This window comes from Mus caroli, chromosome 16 (genome assembly GCF_900094665.2).
Source record: "Mus caroli chromosome 16, CAROLI_EIJ_v1.1, whole genome shotgun sequence".
In the NCBI taxonomy this organism is placed as follows: domain Eukaryota; kingdom Metazoa; phylum Chordata; class Mammalia; order Rodentia; family Muridae; genus Mus; species Mus caroli.
The window spans coordinates 17,478,215-17,495,055 of NC_034585.1; the positions used below are offsets into that span (position 1 = coordinate 17,478,215).

Here is a 16,841-nt window from a genome sequence, read left to right on the forward strand (position 1 = left end):
TTCTGCCTAGACAGAATAGGCTAGACCTTAATATCATGTTTCTCTGAGGTCTATTAGATGATCCTGGGCCAGAAGGCTGAAGACCAATGCTCCAACATTTTGAAGTAAGTGACTGTACAGGTATTCAGTGGTCTCTGTAAATTGGCTAATTTTTGGAAGCTGTGTTAGGTTTCCTATATATTTTCAGTTAATATCAGGCGTTCTTCAATTTCTGACAGGGTTGAAGACTTAAAGTCTCATAGCCAACCCAGGCTATTTACTTTGAAAGAACATATTTGAGAGGATGGCTTTCAGAGGGCATTCTATCTAAAGCCAGAACATAAGTCAGGTGCAAAATTATAGTCTTTTAAGTTAAGATAGAGGACAGTGTTTTATTTTATTGACAAAAATGTTGGATTCGATGTTAGGTCTATCTTGTACTTTATTAATTACAAAATGGTAATTGTTGTACTCAATTTATATAATTTATATTTTGAGAGAAAGTCTTTTTTTTTTTTTAATTAAACAGAAAGGATGAAATGTTGCAGGAAAAACCCTGTCCAATTACATTAGGGCAGCAAGAGGCCTGTGATTGGATAGGGAAAAGGGAGGCAGAGCTAAGAGGGAGAGAGACTAGGAGCAGCTCAGGAGAGGGGAGAGGAGAATGGAGGACGATGTGATGGTATCACAAAGTTAGATTCATTGAGTGTATTGGCTAGTTTTGTGTCAACTTGACACAGCTGGAGTTATCACAGAGAAAGGAGCTTCAGTTGAGGAAATGCCTCCATGAGATACAACTGTCAGGCATTTTCTTAATTAGTGATCAAGGGGGAAAGGCCCCTTGTGGGTGGGACCATCCCTGGGCTGGTAGTCTTGGTTCTATAAGAGAGCAGGCTGAGCAAGCCAGGAGAGGCAAGCCAATAAAGAACATCCCTCCATGACCGCTGCATCAGCTCCTGCTCCCTGACCTGCTTGAGTTCCAGTCCTAACTTCCTTTGGTGATGAACAGCAGCATGGAAGTGTAAGCCAAATAAACCCTTTCCTCCCCAACTTGCTTCTTGGTCATGATGTTTTGTCCAGGAATAGAAACCCTGACTAAGACATTGAGATAGAGCTTTTATCATTATCAATTGGCTCTGAAATTATTGTATTGGCATCTTGTAAATTGTGAGTTTATTGATACATAAATATGATTGGTTAACTACAGGCTTTAAGAGTTTTAATTCTACTGGGTTACTGGGTATTGTGATTTCTAACCGCAAGGTTGGTGGTTCAACTTGGTTACTGGAATGTGGGACCACGTTCCAGGAGATTATTATTACAGGAGATTATAGCAGAGAGGAAACTAGTGGCTCCCAGGACAAGCAAGTCATATGCTGTGGGGGCTAGCTGGAGAGAGTTGCCAGCAGCAGCAGGAGGCAAGAGCGCGGCCTAGCCCCACTGGGGAGTTGGTGGGTTCATTTTTACTATTTCCTGTCACATGCCCTCTCTTCTACAAGATGTTCCCTGAGCCCTGAAGGGTAAGGCTCTGATACAGACATCCATTTAGAGCTGGCCACTCAGCAGTCACTGCCTGTCAGCACTCTGAGCAGTGAGGAGCCTTTGCATTAACTGCAGCCCAATGAGGCGGTGGGAGAAGTTGCTCTGGTTAGTATGGTTTGGTTTTGCTTTGCTTTGTTTTGAGAAAGGATCTCAAATGGCCCAGACTGCCCTCAAATTTGCTACGTAGTGGTGACTGACCCTCCTCCACCCAAGTGCTGGAATTAGAAGTGTGTGACACCTTGTCTAGCTTTTACTACTATTTTTTTTTTTCTTTTTGAGACAGCACAAGTAGCCTAGACTGGTCTTAAACTCTAAATAATTGAACCTGGCCTTGAACTCCTGATCTACTTAACTCTACCTCCTAAATGCTGGGATTATAGGGAGTGCTATCATGGCAGGCTTTGTACCACTGTTACCTCCTTCCAGCCTACCAAGGCTGGCTTTGACCATCCACTGCTTAAGCAGAGCCACCTGCTGTGCTGCTTCTCATCCCTCTCCTTTGATGTGCCATTACCTACCTGAGGCCGAACCTGCCTGAGATTTTCTGGAGTTAGCACCGAACTGTGATCTTCATGAGTTCCCACTAGAGGGTTGATCTGTCCACTTCAAAGGAACTTTGCATGGCTAGGAATGGGCCTCCCCTCTTCTTTATAAAGCATGTTTGCTGACATTAAAGTTGAACCTTGATCAGAATGACTGTCTTGGTTCTGACTCTCTTGCGCGCCGCCTAGCCCCCCTCTTCTCTTCCAGGTTTCCAAGATGCCTTTCCAGACTAGAACACAGGCATGTGAGCCGCTGGCTGGCCACAACATGCCACAATTTTTAAAAGTGTCATGAGATGCGGATAGAGGACATCAGAGTTTCACCAGAGGCTTTGGTGTAGATGAAGGTGTCCGCAGCAGCTGAGGCAATGACTGGGGCTCTAGAGAGAAGCAATAGAGAAATAGCTCCGTCCAATACCTGCATATTCCACCTGGGCACCATCTATCCAGCTACATGGAGCAGGCATGTTTCTCAGAGCTTTCTCAGCGGACACATCATTTAAAGGCGATTCTTTACAATGGAAAATCTATCACCCTACTGGGAAATGTGTCTGTCCAATCTTCCCAAGTGTGTTGGCCTTTGCCAGGCTTCCTCCCTCCCTTGCCCAAGGGTTCTAACAGCCTTGCTGCTGGGAAACATGTCTGCCCAACCCTCTCAAGTGTGTTGACCTTTCACAGGCTTCCTCCCTCTCTTTCTCAAGAGTTACAGCATTCTGGCTGCTTAGGGCAGGACTCAGTTTCAAAAACAGAGACACACCCAGCACACTGAGTCACCATATTTCAAAGATGGCAGGTGTCAGGAACATGGAAGCCCCCAGGAACAAAAACCTCTATTTCTCAGCTTCAATGACTGAGCAGTGGTCACGAGGTTCTTTTTAGGGGACTTCCATGTATCATATGGTTGACCTTGGTAGAGCTCCCCACAACTTGTTTCAGGCCCTTGGTAGACTCAGAGTCAGCTACACTGCATCCTAGGCCATGGGGGCATTTCTTTTAAGAATTCTGGAAAAAGAATGGACAAAATACAGACCACCTCCTATGCCATTATTACTCTAAAAACTGTGGTAATACAATATGCCCTTTTTGAGGCATGCACACATTTCTAAACTGCTTCATGAAGTACTGGGAAGTATGTTTCACTTCTTTTGTTTGTTTGTTTTGGTTTTTCGAGACAGGGTTTCTCTGTATAGCCCTGGCTGTCCTGGAACTCACTTTGTAGACCAGTCTGGCCTTGAACTCAGAAATCCGCCTGCCTCTGCCTCCCAAGTGCTGGGATTAAAGGCGTATGCCATCACGCCCGGCTCGTATGTTTCATTTCTATTTACACTTGGTGAGGTAAAGTCACTTGCAAGAGGTGGGAAGGCTGTAATTCAGTGTCTGTATCCAATTCAGTGTTCTTTTCATAGTTGCCTCCAGGTGGGGCAGTGGAGGCTCTGAACCAACACTGGAAAAGGAAACACCTAAAGGTGAAGGGAGACATAGAGGACCCCAAGACTTGCCATGCCTGTGGGGTTCTAGTGCAGCCATAGAAGAGTAGGCTACTGCCTGTCTCCTGTGAGTAGCTACATCCATAATTCTTCTCCTAGTGCCAGGAAGGTAGAGGGTCCCTGGGATGGCCATTCCTTCCTCTCCACCTACAGAATCAACCAAGAACCTTTTCCAGGCCTCTAGATAACAGTGGATATGGAGGATTACAGCTTGAGCCTCAACAGCTGAGGGGAAAGGAGAGAGAGGGGGCACATGCTCCAGAGCTCTAGAATTATTCATCAAATCATAATGTCTGTACTGTAGGCAGGTTTTCAAATATTAAATATACTCAAGATAACCAAAAGGAAAGATTCAAAATCTTACCAAGGATAAGGGAAACAAGCTGAGATAAACACACGACGTGAAACACATGACGCGTTGCAGAGCTCATGAACTCAGCTTGAGGAGCCGAGACTTTACCTGGAATCAGACTCTGAAAATGGACTGGATCACCACATGGTAGACACAACATCAGCAGAGCCTAATCCAGGTGCAGGGGCAAAGCACTGATGACATCCTGTAATGACAACATGGTTCTGGTAGGGTGTTCTCAGGGCAGGATGTGATCTTGTAGGAATGGGGGATGGTGTACATCGTCCCACGGTGTCATTTCTTTTAGCAAAACATTGCTTTGCCTAGCTAAGTATGAATGGTATACCAGAAGACATGACTGCCCCAGCCCTGTATTCTCCACTTGTTTATGGAGGAATGGGCACAGAGATATTTTTATCTTGGTGCCAAATAGTACCTGGCACTTACTGGATGTTCAATAAATGTTTTGGGGAGTGGGGAGGAGAACATACTAAAGCCCAAGTGCCAGGAAGCTGTGAGAGAAGAGGGCAGTGGAATGGGGAGTTAGGCAGCTGAGGGTCCCGAGGACTGGAGGAAGCACCGTGAGATGGCGTCAGGGTAGGCCCAAAGCACACTGCTTTTCAGCACCATCAGGATGGCTCCAAGGGCATGCCTGCTTGATCCTGTCAAGGCCATTAAGATTAAGATGGGCCAGAACCCATCCCCAAACCTTGAAACCAATTGTTCTAGACAAAATTAGTATATTCACCCCAAGTAATACGTGTCCATAGGTCTATCTGGATGATACTGGGCCAGTCTCTATGAGTTCAACGTCAGCCTGGTCTACCTAGCAGACTCCTGGCCAGCCAAGACTACACAGGAGCCCTGCCTCAAAACAAGAAAACAAACAAGCAGAGGAGGAGGAGGAGGAGGAAACCACTTCATTAACCAACAAAATCCAACTGGGCATACTGACTGGTCAGTAGCTACTTTCTTATTTGCTCACTTTTTTTTTTTTTCCAGTTTATCTGACGGTTCAGGACCCTGAGACTGTAACAGTAATGAAAAAGGAAAGGAGGGGCCTTCCTTTTCAGGGCGGGGTGAGGGAAGGAGTGCAAGTGACTGAATCTGGAGAAAGGTGCTGTGGTTTAGCTCAGTGATGCAACTGGCATGCATGAGTTAGTAACACATACACACATCACCCACACCCCTCCTTCTGAAACAAGGGTCAGGAGAGTTGGAGGTGAGCTAGGGCGGCTAGCCATGAAGATGAGGGCAGTGGCACTATAAATCAAAGAATACTGTTGAGGTGCCTGGTGTGTGAGACATGCCTAGTGGGGTCTCTTGGCAGCTAGTGAGGAACAGTGCTAAGAGAAGCCAGTCACATCTAAGGGTGCTTGTTCAGTTCCCCGAGAGAAAAGGGAGAGAAAAGGACATATTTAGAAGCCAGGAGAGTACTTTCTTTTGTGGCATGAAGCAAAAGAAGCAATGTAGGAGGGGAACTGAGAGATGAGAGAACAAATCAGAAGAAAGTTGGTGCAAACTGTAGCAGCAAGGGCAGCAGGGAGAATGGTGGTGTAGATGTCCCCTCCAATGTTGTGTCCCTCTCTGGAAAATGAACACAGTGCATAGCAACAGTGGTTTCGGTCTGACAGTGCTGCCCAGCAGCTCTTCTGTAACAATTGAGAAGAGCTACACCTGCACCATGTAACACGAAGCTGGGGCGAGACAGAGAGAGACAGAGAGGTGACAGTTTTGATTTCCCTCCCTTGAGACAGGCTCTATGTAGCTCACTCTGGCATGGCGCTTGCGATGCCCTTGCCTCAGACTCCCAAGTGCTGGTTCTAGAGGGAGGCACCCCTGCAACTTACTGAAACATTGAATTTTTAAATTTTAAGCCATAGAGGCAAGTCCTTAAATTTTCAAGACAGTAATATATATATATGTGTTTATGTATGTATATATATAATTTTTATACTTTTAATTTTTATTAAAAAAACATGTTTTTTCATACAGTGTATTCAGATCATGGAGTCCCCCTCCCTCAGCTCCTCCCAGCTCCTCCCCATCTCCACAGCCACCCAACTCCACATCCTTTCTTCCTCAACAAATAAAAAACAACAAACCTAGAGCAGGACAAAATAGGCAAACGGGGGGGGGGGGGAATAGCCAAAGAAAAATAACAAGAAACACACACACTCACACACACACTCACACACACACACACACACACACACACACAAATCCCATAAAAACACAAAATCACAAAACATAATATATACGCAAAAGATCTCTAAAGTTAAAAAGTAAGGAAGGATGAGAAGGAGGGAGGGAGAGGAAGGGAGGGGGGAGGGAGGGAGGGAGAGGGGGGAGGGAAGAAGAAAGGTAGGTGGCTCCAGACAAAGCACTGCTTACCTTTGTTCTCTAGTACTATCCAGACAAAACTCTCCAAAAATACCACTGACTGTGTTTTGTTTTGGTCTTCAACTGCTGGGCATGGTGCCTGCCTTTAGGTGTGGTTTGTATACCCCGAGATACGCTGTTCGAGAAAATTAATTATTCCTTTGTAAACAGGTGACAATTGGCCTCTGGGTTTATGCTCACTTCCCTTTTCAGGACTGGAACTCCAACTGGGTTTCAGGACACGCCCTGTGCATGCTGCTAGGCTCTGTAAGTCCATCTGTCCTATTATATCTGGAAGACATCCTTTCTTTGGTGTCTTTTATCCTTCCTGGCTCCTACAATCTTTCTGCCTCCTCTTCCATAGAGTTCTCTGAGCACTGAGGGGAAAATTGTCCTTTCAATTTCTGTAAAGGATTGTTGGACTTTTGATGGGAATTGCACTGAATTGCTGTTGGTAGGATACCATTTTTTTCTGATCTGATCCATGAGCATGGGAGATCTTTCCATCTTCTGGTATCTTCTTCAATGTCTTAACATTTTTATAATGCAAGTCATTCGTTTGTATTGGGGTGATCTTCCCTAATGTTGTTCTTGTTTGGCTAGAGTTATCCCAACACACACACACACACACACACACACACACACACTAGAGTTATCCCAACACACACACACACACACACACACACACACATACACAAAATGAGGTTATTGTGGAAGGTGGTATTTCCCTGATTTGTCATTTGTATATAGGAAAACTACTGATTTTGTGTGTTAATTTTGTATCCTGCTACTTTGCTGAAAGTGGTTATGAGCAGTTGAAGATTATTGGTATAGATTTTAGTGTCATTTATGTATAAACATAAAAGATATATTGGCTTCTCCCCTTCCTGTCTGTATCCCTTTGATCTCCTTCAGTTGTCTTACTGCTCTAGCTAAGACTTCAAGTATTATATTGACCAGGGATGGAGAGAGTGGCCATCCTTGTGTTGTTCCTGGTTTTAGTGTAATTGCTTTGAGTTTCTCTCTGCTGGGGTTACTATTGCCTGTGGGCTTGCTGTAAAGTGCCTGTATCATGTTGAGGTGTTGTCCCTTGTAGCCTCAGTCTCTCTAGGCCTTCTCTTCATCTAATGAGATGCACATGTGGTTCATGTCTTTCAGTCTATTTATGTGGTGGATTACATTTACAGTTTATGTATGTAGAACCATTCTCTAGAATGAAGCCTATTTGATCATGGTGGATGATTTTTTTTTTTTTGCATGTGTTCTTATATTGCTTGCAAGTATTTTATTGAGAAAATTTGCATCTATGTTCACAAAGGAATTTGGCCTGTATTTTTTTTTCTTTGTTGGGTCTTTGTGCAGTATCAGCATAACTGTGGTCTCATAAAATGAATTAGCCAATGTTCCTGCTTCTATTTTGTAGAATATTTTGAAGAATGTTGCCTTTAATTATTCTTTGAATGTCTGGTAGAATTCTGTGCTGAGTCTATCTGCACCTGGGTGGTTTTTGGTGGAGGGACTTTTAATTACTGCTTCTGTTTCACTAGGAGTTATCGGTCTGTTCAAATTGCTTATGTAATAGTGATTTAATATTGGTATAACATTGGTAGGTGGTATACATCAAAAATTTTATCCATTTCTTTCAGGTTTTCCAATTTGATGGGATACATCTTTTTAAAGTATGCCTTTATGGTTATATGGATTCCTTCATTGTCTGTTATGTCCCTGCTTTTATTTCTAATTTTATTAATTTGGATCTTCTCTCTCCATCTTTTAGTAAATTTGGGTAAAGGTGTGTCAATCTTACTTTCTCGAGGAACCAATTCTTCCTTTCACCGATTCTTTGTATTATTTTTGTTTCTCTTCAGCCAAGCTTGATCACTTCCTTCGGGTGTGATTTGTGTTCTAAAGCCTTCAGGTGTCCGATTGAGTAGCTGATATAAGCGCTCTCTCTCTTTCTCTCTCTCTCTCTCTCTCTCTCTCTCTCTCTCTCTCTCTCTCTCACAGCACTTAGTGCTTACATTGAGTCCCATAGGTTTGCTTATGTTGTGTTTTTTGTTTTGTTTTGTTTTTTGAGACAGGGTTTCTCTGTGTAGCCTTGGCTGTCCTGGAACTCACTCTGTAGACCAGGCTGGCCTTGAACTCAGAAATCCGCCTGCCTCTGCCTCCCGAGTGCTGGGATTAAAGGTGTGCGCCACCACTGCCTGGCGGTTATGTTGTGTTTTAATTTTCATCCAATTCTTAAACTTTTTAAATTTCTTAATTTGTCTTGACCAGTTTTTCACTCAGTAGTGCACTGTTCAGTTTCCAGGAGTGTGTTTGCTTTCTGTTGTTGATAATCACCTTTAATTGTGGTATTCAGATACAATGCATGATGTTATTTGAATTTTCTTGTGTCCATCGAGACCTGCTTTGTGCCTGAATATGTGGTCAATTTTGGAGAAAGTTCCATAAACTGCTGAGAAGGTATATTCTTTAGTGTGGGTGAAATGTTCTGTAAATATCTGATAGGTACATTTGATTATGTCATCATTTAACTATGGCATTTCTCTGCTTAGTTTTCTCTGAATACCTGCCTATTTTAGAGTGGGGTTTTGAAATTGCCCACTATCACTATGTGATGGTCAATAGCTGTAGTTGTAGTGTTTCTTTTATTAACTTGAGTGCTCTTGTGTTTCTTGAATAGATGTTAAAAATTGCAATATTCTAGTGGTCATTTTTTCCTTAATGAGTTAAGTAGTGTCCTTCCCTATCTCTTATTTTTGGCTTGAAGCCTATTTGGTCAGATATTAAGGTAGCCACACCCACTTACTTCTTAGGTCCATTTACTTGGAATATCTTTTTCCACTGTTTTTCCCTGAGGTGATGTCTATACTTAGTGGGAAGAAATGTTTCTTGGATGCAGTAGAAGAATGGATCCTGTTTTATTTTTCTTCTTTTCCTTTTTCTTTTCTTTCTTCCTTCCTTCCTTTCTTTTTTGGTCAGCTAACAGCAAGAGGATTATTGTACACGTTACACTTGGCCACAAGAGAGAATAGAACTAGTCCAGAATGCCAAAGGTCCAAGGCAGAGGGCCAGTGGGACTGTTGTGGTTGTAAGAAAGGCAGTCTTTTTCCCAGGTGCTCTCAGTGAGGTGATGTTCCAGGTTCACTGAGGCTTACTATGGACAACAGCATACAGTCCAACAGCTTGTTCCAGTGTCCTGGCCTTCAGCATCCCTGACTTCTGCTCCTGCTGGCTTTGTGGGTGCACAGGCTGGCTTACTTGGACTTCTGCTTCCTCTGCCTCTTCTTCTCATGTGCTTCAGCCTGCACATTCTCTTCTTCTACCGCTTCGCTCTCATGGCGCAGGAGTTTCAAGGAAGATGGTGCTAAGAATGAGAGCTGGATCCTGTTTTCTAATCCAAACTGTTAGTTTGTGTCTTTTTTTTTTTTTTTTTTTTTTTTTTGGTTTTTTCGAGACAGGGTTTCTCTGTGTAGCCTTGGCTGTCCTGGCACTCACTTTATAGACCAAGCTGGCCTCAAACTCAGAAATCCGCCTGCCTCTGCCTCCCGAGTGCTGGGATTAAAGGCGTGCGCCACCACGCCCGGCTAGTTTGTGTCTTTTTATTGGGAATTGATACCTTTGAGGTTGAAAATGGTGGCTGAGCAGTTTGATTCTTGATATTTTGTTGTGGTGGTGTGTCCTTCCTCCCCCTCTTATTTGCTGGTCTGGAATTATTTACTACTGATGTTGTCTTGGATATAGCTAACCTCTTCAGGTTGACATTGTCCTTCTACCACCTAGGTAGAGCTGGATTGGCTGATAGATAGATAGAGACAGACAGACAGACAGACAGACAGACAGACAGTTAAATTTGGTACTATCATACCTTTTACTTAATCCACTATTATGATTGAAAGCTTTGCTGGGTAGAGTAGTCTGGGCTGGCATCTACAGTCTCTTATTAAAGCTTACAGAATATCTGTCCAGGTCCTTCTGGCTTTTAGTCACTGTTATTCTTTTTTTTTTGTTGTTTTTTTGAGACAGGATTTCTCTGTGTAGCTCTGGCTATTCTGGAACTCACTCTGTAGACCAGGCTGGCCTTGAACTCAGGAATCCACCTGCCCCTGCCTCCCGAGTGCTGGGATTAAAGGTGTGCGCCACCACCGCCCGGCTAGTCACTGCTATTCTAAAGGGTCTGGTTTTTTTTTTTTTTTTATGTTATTTCCTTTATTACTATTATTCCTAAATTTGGCAATTCTGTGTCGCCGATTTCCTGGATTTTTTAGTTCAGTGTTTCCTTTGACTGCCATATTCGTTTCTTCTACCTTGTCCCTTATGCCTGAGATTCTTCTCAGGCATCCTGCTGAGGTTTTTGTCCAACATCCCTAAGTTTGCTTACTAGTTTCCCCTCAGTCCGTGACCATCTCAGACTAGTGATTCCACTTGTACTTTCATGTCTTGAGCCCTCTCATCATCATCCCACCGTTTGTGTCTCACAAACCTCACCGTTAGTCATGTCCTCTCCAACTTCCGTAAACACAGTCACAACAGCTCTTTGAAGTCTTGCTCTGTGCTTCAGCTATGTTGCATTTCTCATGCACGACTGTAGTAGGGCTGCTAGGTCCCGGTGGAGACATATTGTCTTGGGTGTTAATGATTGTGTTTTTCTGCTGGTGTCTAGACATCTGGGTTTGAGATGATTGTGATTCTAACCATTGGTATCTGGTCTTTGCTACATGGGTGTTCCTTTCCCTAGTTTTTGTTACCCTCTCTGGATCCTCGGAAAGTATGGTGGCTGTGGGTTGCTTCTGCCACCTGGGGTCCAGGGTAGGTTATGTTTCTAGATATTGGGGACTGACACATAAGAATGGGGATGAAGTAGATGTAGGGATTGAGAGGATCCTCAGGTAGAGCTGTGTCCACTGCAAGGTCTGGTGCAGTCCTCATGGACTGAAGGCAAAGATGGAGGACAGGACCCTGTGAGCTGTCTGCTACAGGGGAATTTGCAATGGAGGACAGGAAAGAAAGTTAAAGATCACCTATCCAGTGTCTAGCCTGAGTGGCCACTGGATTCCCAGGTAGGTCTAGCTTTGACAGTTGGCTCAAAGGAGCCAGAATGGGTGAGAAGGGGATGGTGACAGGGTCCACAGGAAGAAGGAAAGCTAGGTTCACTGTGAGATGTGGGAGAGTTTCCAGGGGACGAAGACAGAAAGGGGGATGAGACCCAGTAAGTGGAGGACAGAAAGGTCTACTTGATTCCCAGGCTGCTAAGGCCAGTGGGGCTCCCAGGTAAAGTGCACCTCCAGGTAGTGGCACCTTGGCACAAGGGAATGGATGTGTGCTATGTGGGGTGGTGGTAATGAGAGGGCCCACAGCAAGGAGCAGAGTTGGGTGGGCTGAGAGGTGCAGCAGAGTCCCCATGAAATCTTTTTATGTCTTTTGTTTTTTGTTTTTCGAGACAGGGTTTCTCTGTGTAGCCTTGGCTGTCCTGGAATTCACTTTGTAGACCAGGCTGGCCTTGAACTCAGAAATCTGCCTGCCTCTGCCTCCCAAGTGCTGGGATTAAAGGTGTATGCCACTACCCCGTGCCAATGGTAATTTATTTTATTTTATTTATTTATTTTTAAAGATTTATTTATTTATTATATGTAAGTACACTGTAGCTGTCTTCAGACACTCCAGAAGAGGGCACCAGGTCTCGTTGCGGATGGTTGTGAGCCACCATGTGGTTGCTGGGATTTGAACTCTGGATCTTTAGAGGAGCAGTCGGGTGTTCTTACCCACTGAGCCATCTCACCAGCCCGGTAATTTATTTTAAAAAGTAATATGGCTAGGTCTGAGAGATAATTTCTATTAGCTGGTAGCAGAATCAATATTAAACTAGCAATTCAAACACATTTTTGACTGAATTCAATACAATACAAAAGATTTAGGATGAAAAGACACCAACACTCATTGGGTTAACCTGAGTGAAGCAGATGAAAAGACAGTGATTGTCTCTGCAAGCCTTCAATAGTAACTTGATTTAAGTATACACACCACTGCCCACCTTGGTTCACTCACTCTTCACACTCTCTAACCTCTTACAGCAGCGTGGGGGCCTCATCTGGGAGGTTCGTGGAGGAGTGCAGGCTGAAGGGACTAAGACCCATCACACAGAATTGAGTATCTGGGGCCCCTTGGTCTTTGCAAACAACCCATTTGCAGATGAGATTTCATCATCAGATATTAGGATCCAGGGCTCCAGTACTACAAAGACATTGAGAAGTACCTCACACCCGCCCCAGACAACTATTTTATACAACAAGAGTTTTACAAATCCAAAATAATTTTATTCACTTTTTCATATTTTTGCTTTTATAAGGTATTTAGCAAACATGCTAAGGCGACAGAATGTCTAGTTGGTCACGACATGCGACGCTGACCACTCGACTGGTGACAGTGGCAACCACACCCACCCAAGCTACGAGCCCCAGAGCACAAGGGGGTCTGCAAGAGCGCACCAAACCACACAGCAATCAGCAACCTGAGGTAGGTCTCTTTACAGTACAAAAAACTTCTACACCAGTGTGAGACACTGATTAGCAAGAGCTGCTGAGGGGTGCAGACTTTGCAGAGGAGACTGAAGTGAGGAAGAACGGACCCCACAATCCTGAGCCCTGTTGCTGAGCTCTGGAGCTGTGGGGTCAGGCAAATGAAAATGCCACCTACAACAGCAGCAGTGGACCCCGGGGCTGGGAACCAGCTGGCCAGGGAACTCGGCAACTCTGTGGCGACCAGCCTCAGGAACCTGAAGCATGGAACACTGGGAGCAGACTGGATCTTGCTTAGAAATGGCAGCAGAAGAAGGAAGGCAGAAAGAAGCTCTCCCTCTGAGGAATGCAGAGGTTCTCATTCCTGAGAGGGAATGGGGTGGGGTGGGGGGCTGGCTTTGCCCACTGCTCTAACATAAACAGCAGCTGACACCAAGACAGGAAAGCAGGAGCCCTGAGAATTCACGGTGCTCTGCAAGGCCTCCTGCAGCCCACTATACTGGGTTCCCACTGGGGAGCCCAAGGAGCAGGCCATGGAGGGCCCACTGCTGCCTTGTGTCTCCCCTGGACGCCTAGAGAGCCCAGCACCGTGAAACGACCAGCTAGAGACGGAATCTGCCTTTGCTACAGCTAAGAGCAAAATGACCTGTAGTGCAGTCAGCTGTACAAAAACGATAGAAATGAGTGTGCACTGCTGTTAGCACAGTGCTCACTTTAATAGAAAATAAACCGCTTACATTTTACTGTAAATATAGGCTATGTACAGAATTATATATAGACATAGCTACACATATAAAGCTTCATTATAGGCCACTGATAACATTTATAGTAATGGTTCCCTGAACCTCTTAAGAGTGCAATTAAGAACAAAAACTAAATTTCATTTAAGTGAATAGGGAATAAATACAATAATCAAAATATGACTTTCCTTAAAAGTGAAACACACAGCTAATCCTGAATGGTTGTGTGAGAGATAAAACTGGGAAAGGCGAAATTTCAGCAGGACAGGATGAGGGGCCCAAACCAGAAAGAGAATGGCAATGCTCTGAGGAAGAGACTTCAAGGACGGGAGGACTCAGCCCTTGACAGCCACCTTGTTCTCTGCAGCAGCAAACATGGCATAGAATCTTGAACTGTCATTAGACAGAAGGACCGATGGGGTGTCAAACTCCACCACCTGCAAAGGAGGAGACATGTCAGGGTGTGATCGTGGGATGGTCTCACGGATTTAGAGGATCCACTGCTGAGCAATAGTGCTCCGGGGACAGAACAGAGGACTGAACTGCCCCCAGGATCCAGGGAGCAAGGGAGAGGTTGGAGAGAATGCATGGATGCTTCCTTCACAAACATCCTGGTTCTCCCATCTATGGAATAAAGAAGTCCATCAGTATGGTTCTATATTATAAACTACAGAGGAAACTACAGCTCAAGGTGAGGCAAGTTGACTGACTCCAGTCAGAAGAGGAAGAAACCAGGATGCCTAATTGGCAGAGAGAAAAAGGAAGCACGGGATCAACATGACAAGCGTCACGTCAGGGTGCTGCAGGGGTGACACTGTGTCACAGGCTGGCCTCATGTCAGGGTGCTGCAGGGGAGACACAGGGTTTCTCTGTGTAGCCCTGGCTGTCCTGGAACTCACGCTGTACACCAGGCTGGCCTTGAACTCAGGAAATCCACCTGCCTCTGCCTCCCGAGTGCTGGGATTAAAGGCGTGCGCCACCACTCTTGTGTGTGAGTCACTGCAGTGCATGTGCTCTCAGCCTGTGTCACTGCTCATGTGCCACAGGAGAGTAAGAGCATCCCTGGGGCATAGAGAGGGACCTGTCTGATCAACACACACCAGAACTAAGTTGCTATGGCTGCTTGGTGAATGCCCGGTAACATGAAGATGACAGGTAGCCCCTCCCCAGCCTCCTTTCCTCCCACACCATGCCCGATGCCAAGTGAGAGCTCCTGAGGAACTTAATACCTGTCCCTGGGCCAGCACCATGATCCTATCAGAGCCCAGAACTGTGTGCAGGCGATGGGCAATGGTCAGCATGGTGCAGTCCGCAAATGCTTCCCGGATGGTCTCCTGGATCAGTAAGTCTGTCTCTGTGTCCATAGCGGCTGTAGCTTCATCTAAAATCAGAATCTGCCAAGGAGCAGAGGACAGACAGATCCAATTACTTCCCCAAGCATTCTTGTCCTCCTCAGTTTACTAAGAAGCATTTCAGTATTTAAATTCTGTACGATGTACTGTTTCACATGGATGTGACAATGCCCTTTGCTTAGAATTCATATAACCTACTACATACCAAGTATACAGCTACTCTGTACTTGTGTGTGAGTCACTGCAGTGCATGTGCTCTCGGCCTGTTTGCAATATGTAAGTCTGTTAGTTTCCATCCCATGAAAATATCTCAGAAAGGTAAGATCCTATTGGGTAGTGGGTCCTTAGGTTTGGTTCTAAAAATATAATTTTACAAGAGATGAAGGTTGTACTGGCTGGTTTTGTGTGTCAACTTGATACAACCTGGAGTTATCACAGAGAAAAGAGTCTCCCTTGAGGAAATGAGATCCAGCTGTAAGGCATTTTCTCAATTAGTGATCAAGAAGGGAGGGCCTAGCCCACTGGGTGGTGCCATCCCCGGGCAGGTAGTCTTGGGTTCTACAAGAAAGCAAGCTGAGCAAGCCAGTAAGCAGCATTCATTCCTGCATGGCTTCTGTATCCACTCTGCCTTCAAGGTCCTACTCTGTGTGAGTTCTTATCCTGACTTCCTTTGGTAATGAACAGCAATGTTGGAAGTGTAAGCTGAATAAACCCTTTCCTCCCCAACTTGCTTCTTGGTCATGAAGTTTTGTGCAGGAATAGTGATCTACTCAAACACGCCCACTTTCTCCATGACCTTCACGTGTAGATGAGTTTTTCTGGACTTCTCCTTTCCTGTTTGCCTGAGAGTTCCATCTGAGGACATCTCCAGCAGTCTTTAATCTGCTGTCTCTGCAATTCTATCCTTAGCCAGAAACACAGTTGTCCTTGAATTCCAAAGGCTTGGGGGAAGTTAAGAAACATAGCAAAGCCCTGCCATGGTGGTGCACACCTTTAGCCCCAGCACTTGGGAGGCAGAGGCAGGCAGATTTCTATAAGTTCCAGGCTAGCCTGATCTACAGAGTGAGTTCCAAGGCAGCCAGGGCTACACAGAGAAACTCTGTTTCTAAAAACCAGAAAAAAACCAACCAACCAACCAACAAACAAATAAAGGGGGCATAATGAGGAATGTATTCAAAATATAATTTATACATATGTGAAAGCTTGAAGAAAAAAAAAGTTGAAGCAAAGATCCCTTGAAACAGTATGCAAGTAGTGCTAAGACTGAATGTTGAAATGCTGGTTAAGAAGTGTCACCAGGCTCAGAGGCAATGAACCTCAGAGTCTGGGGTCTAGGCAGAGCTGCACCCCAGGGCTCCAGTTCCTCACCACTGACCACATAGGTCACAGCACCCACTATGCAGCTCACCTTACAGTGACGCAGCAGGGCTCTTGCTATGCACAACAGCTGCCGTTCCCCAACAGAGAAGTTGTCCCCGTTCTCCATTACTTCAGACTCAAGTTTCAGAGGTAGCTGGGCAATCTAGAAAGAGACCAGAAGTTAGAAGTATAAAGATACAAACCAAACCTTTCAGAACATTAAAAAATCATTCTCACAGGCGTAGGGGCTCACACAATAATCTAATACTTAGGAGGCTAAGGCACGAATACTGGAAATTCACATCAGCATGGGCTATAAATGAAACACTATCTTAACACACACACACACACAAATACTCCTCCACCTCCCTCCTCCCCCATGCAAGAAAAGAAAGAAATTATTCTGAAACAGATGAAAAAGAATTACTCTGGCTCACATGAATTACTCTGGTCACACATGTATAAGGACCTATATTATCTAGGGCGGTTCATATTTGCAATATGTAAGTCTGTTAGTTTCCATCCCATGAAAATATCTCAGAAAGGTAAGATCCTATTGGGTAGTGGGTCCTTAGGTTTGGTTCTAAA

The 16,841-nt window shown here is 44.8% G+C and overlaps 1 protein-coding gene across 2 annotated transcripts in view; it reads right to left on the bottom strand.

Moving 5' to 3' along the window:
• Nucleotides 1-12,579: 12,579 nt before the first annotated feature.
• The window catches only part of Abcc5 (ATP binding cassette subfamily C member 5), a 96,187-nt gene continuing 91,925 nt past the window's right edge, over nt 12,580-16,841 (bottom strand). Inside the window, exons 28-30 of one of the 2 annotated variants that reach the window (XM_021184648.2) lie at nt 16,303-16,416; nt 14,772-14,936; nt 12,580-13,979 (exon numbers count right to left, since the gene is read on the bottom strand). In XM_021184648.2, coding sequence (XP_021040307.1) covers nt 13,878-13,979; nt 14,772-14,936; nt 16,303-16,416 — 381 coding nt within the window. In that variant the 3' untranslated portion in view covers nt 12,580-13,877. The remainder of the gene's footprint in view (nt 13,980-14,771; nt 14,937-16,302; nt 16,417-16,841) is intronic. The other variant, XM_021184649.2, reaches the window with a different exon arrangement.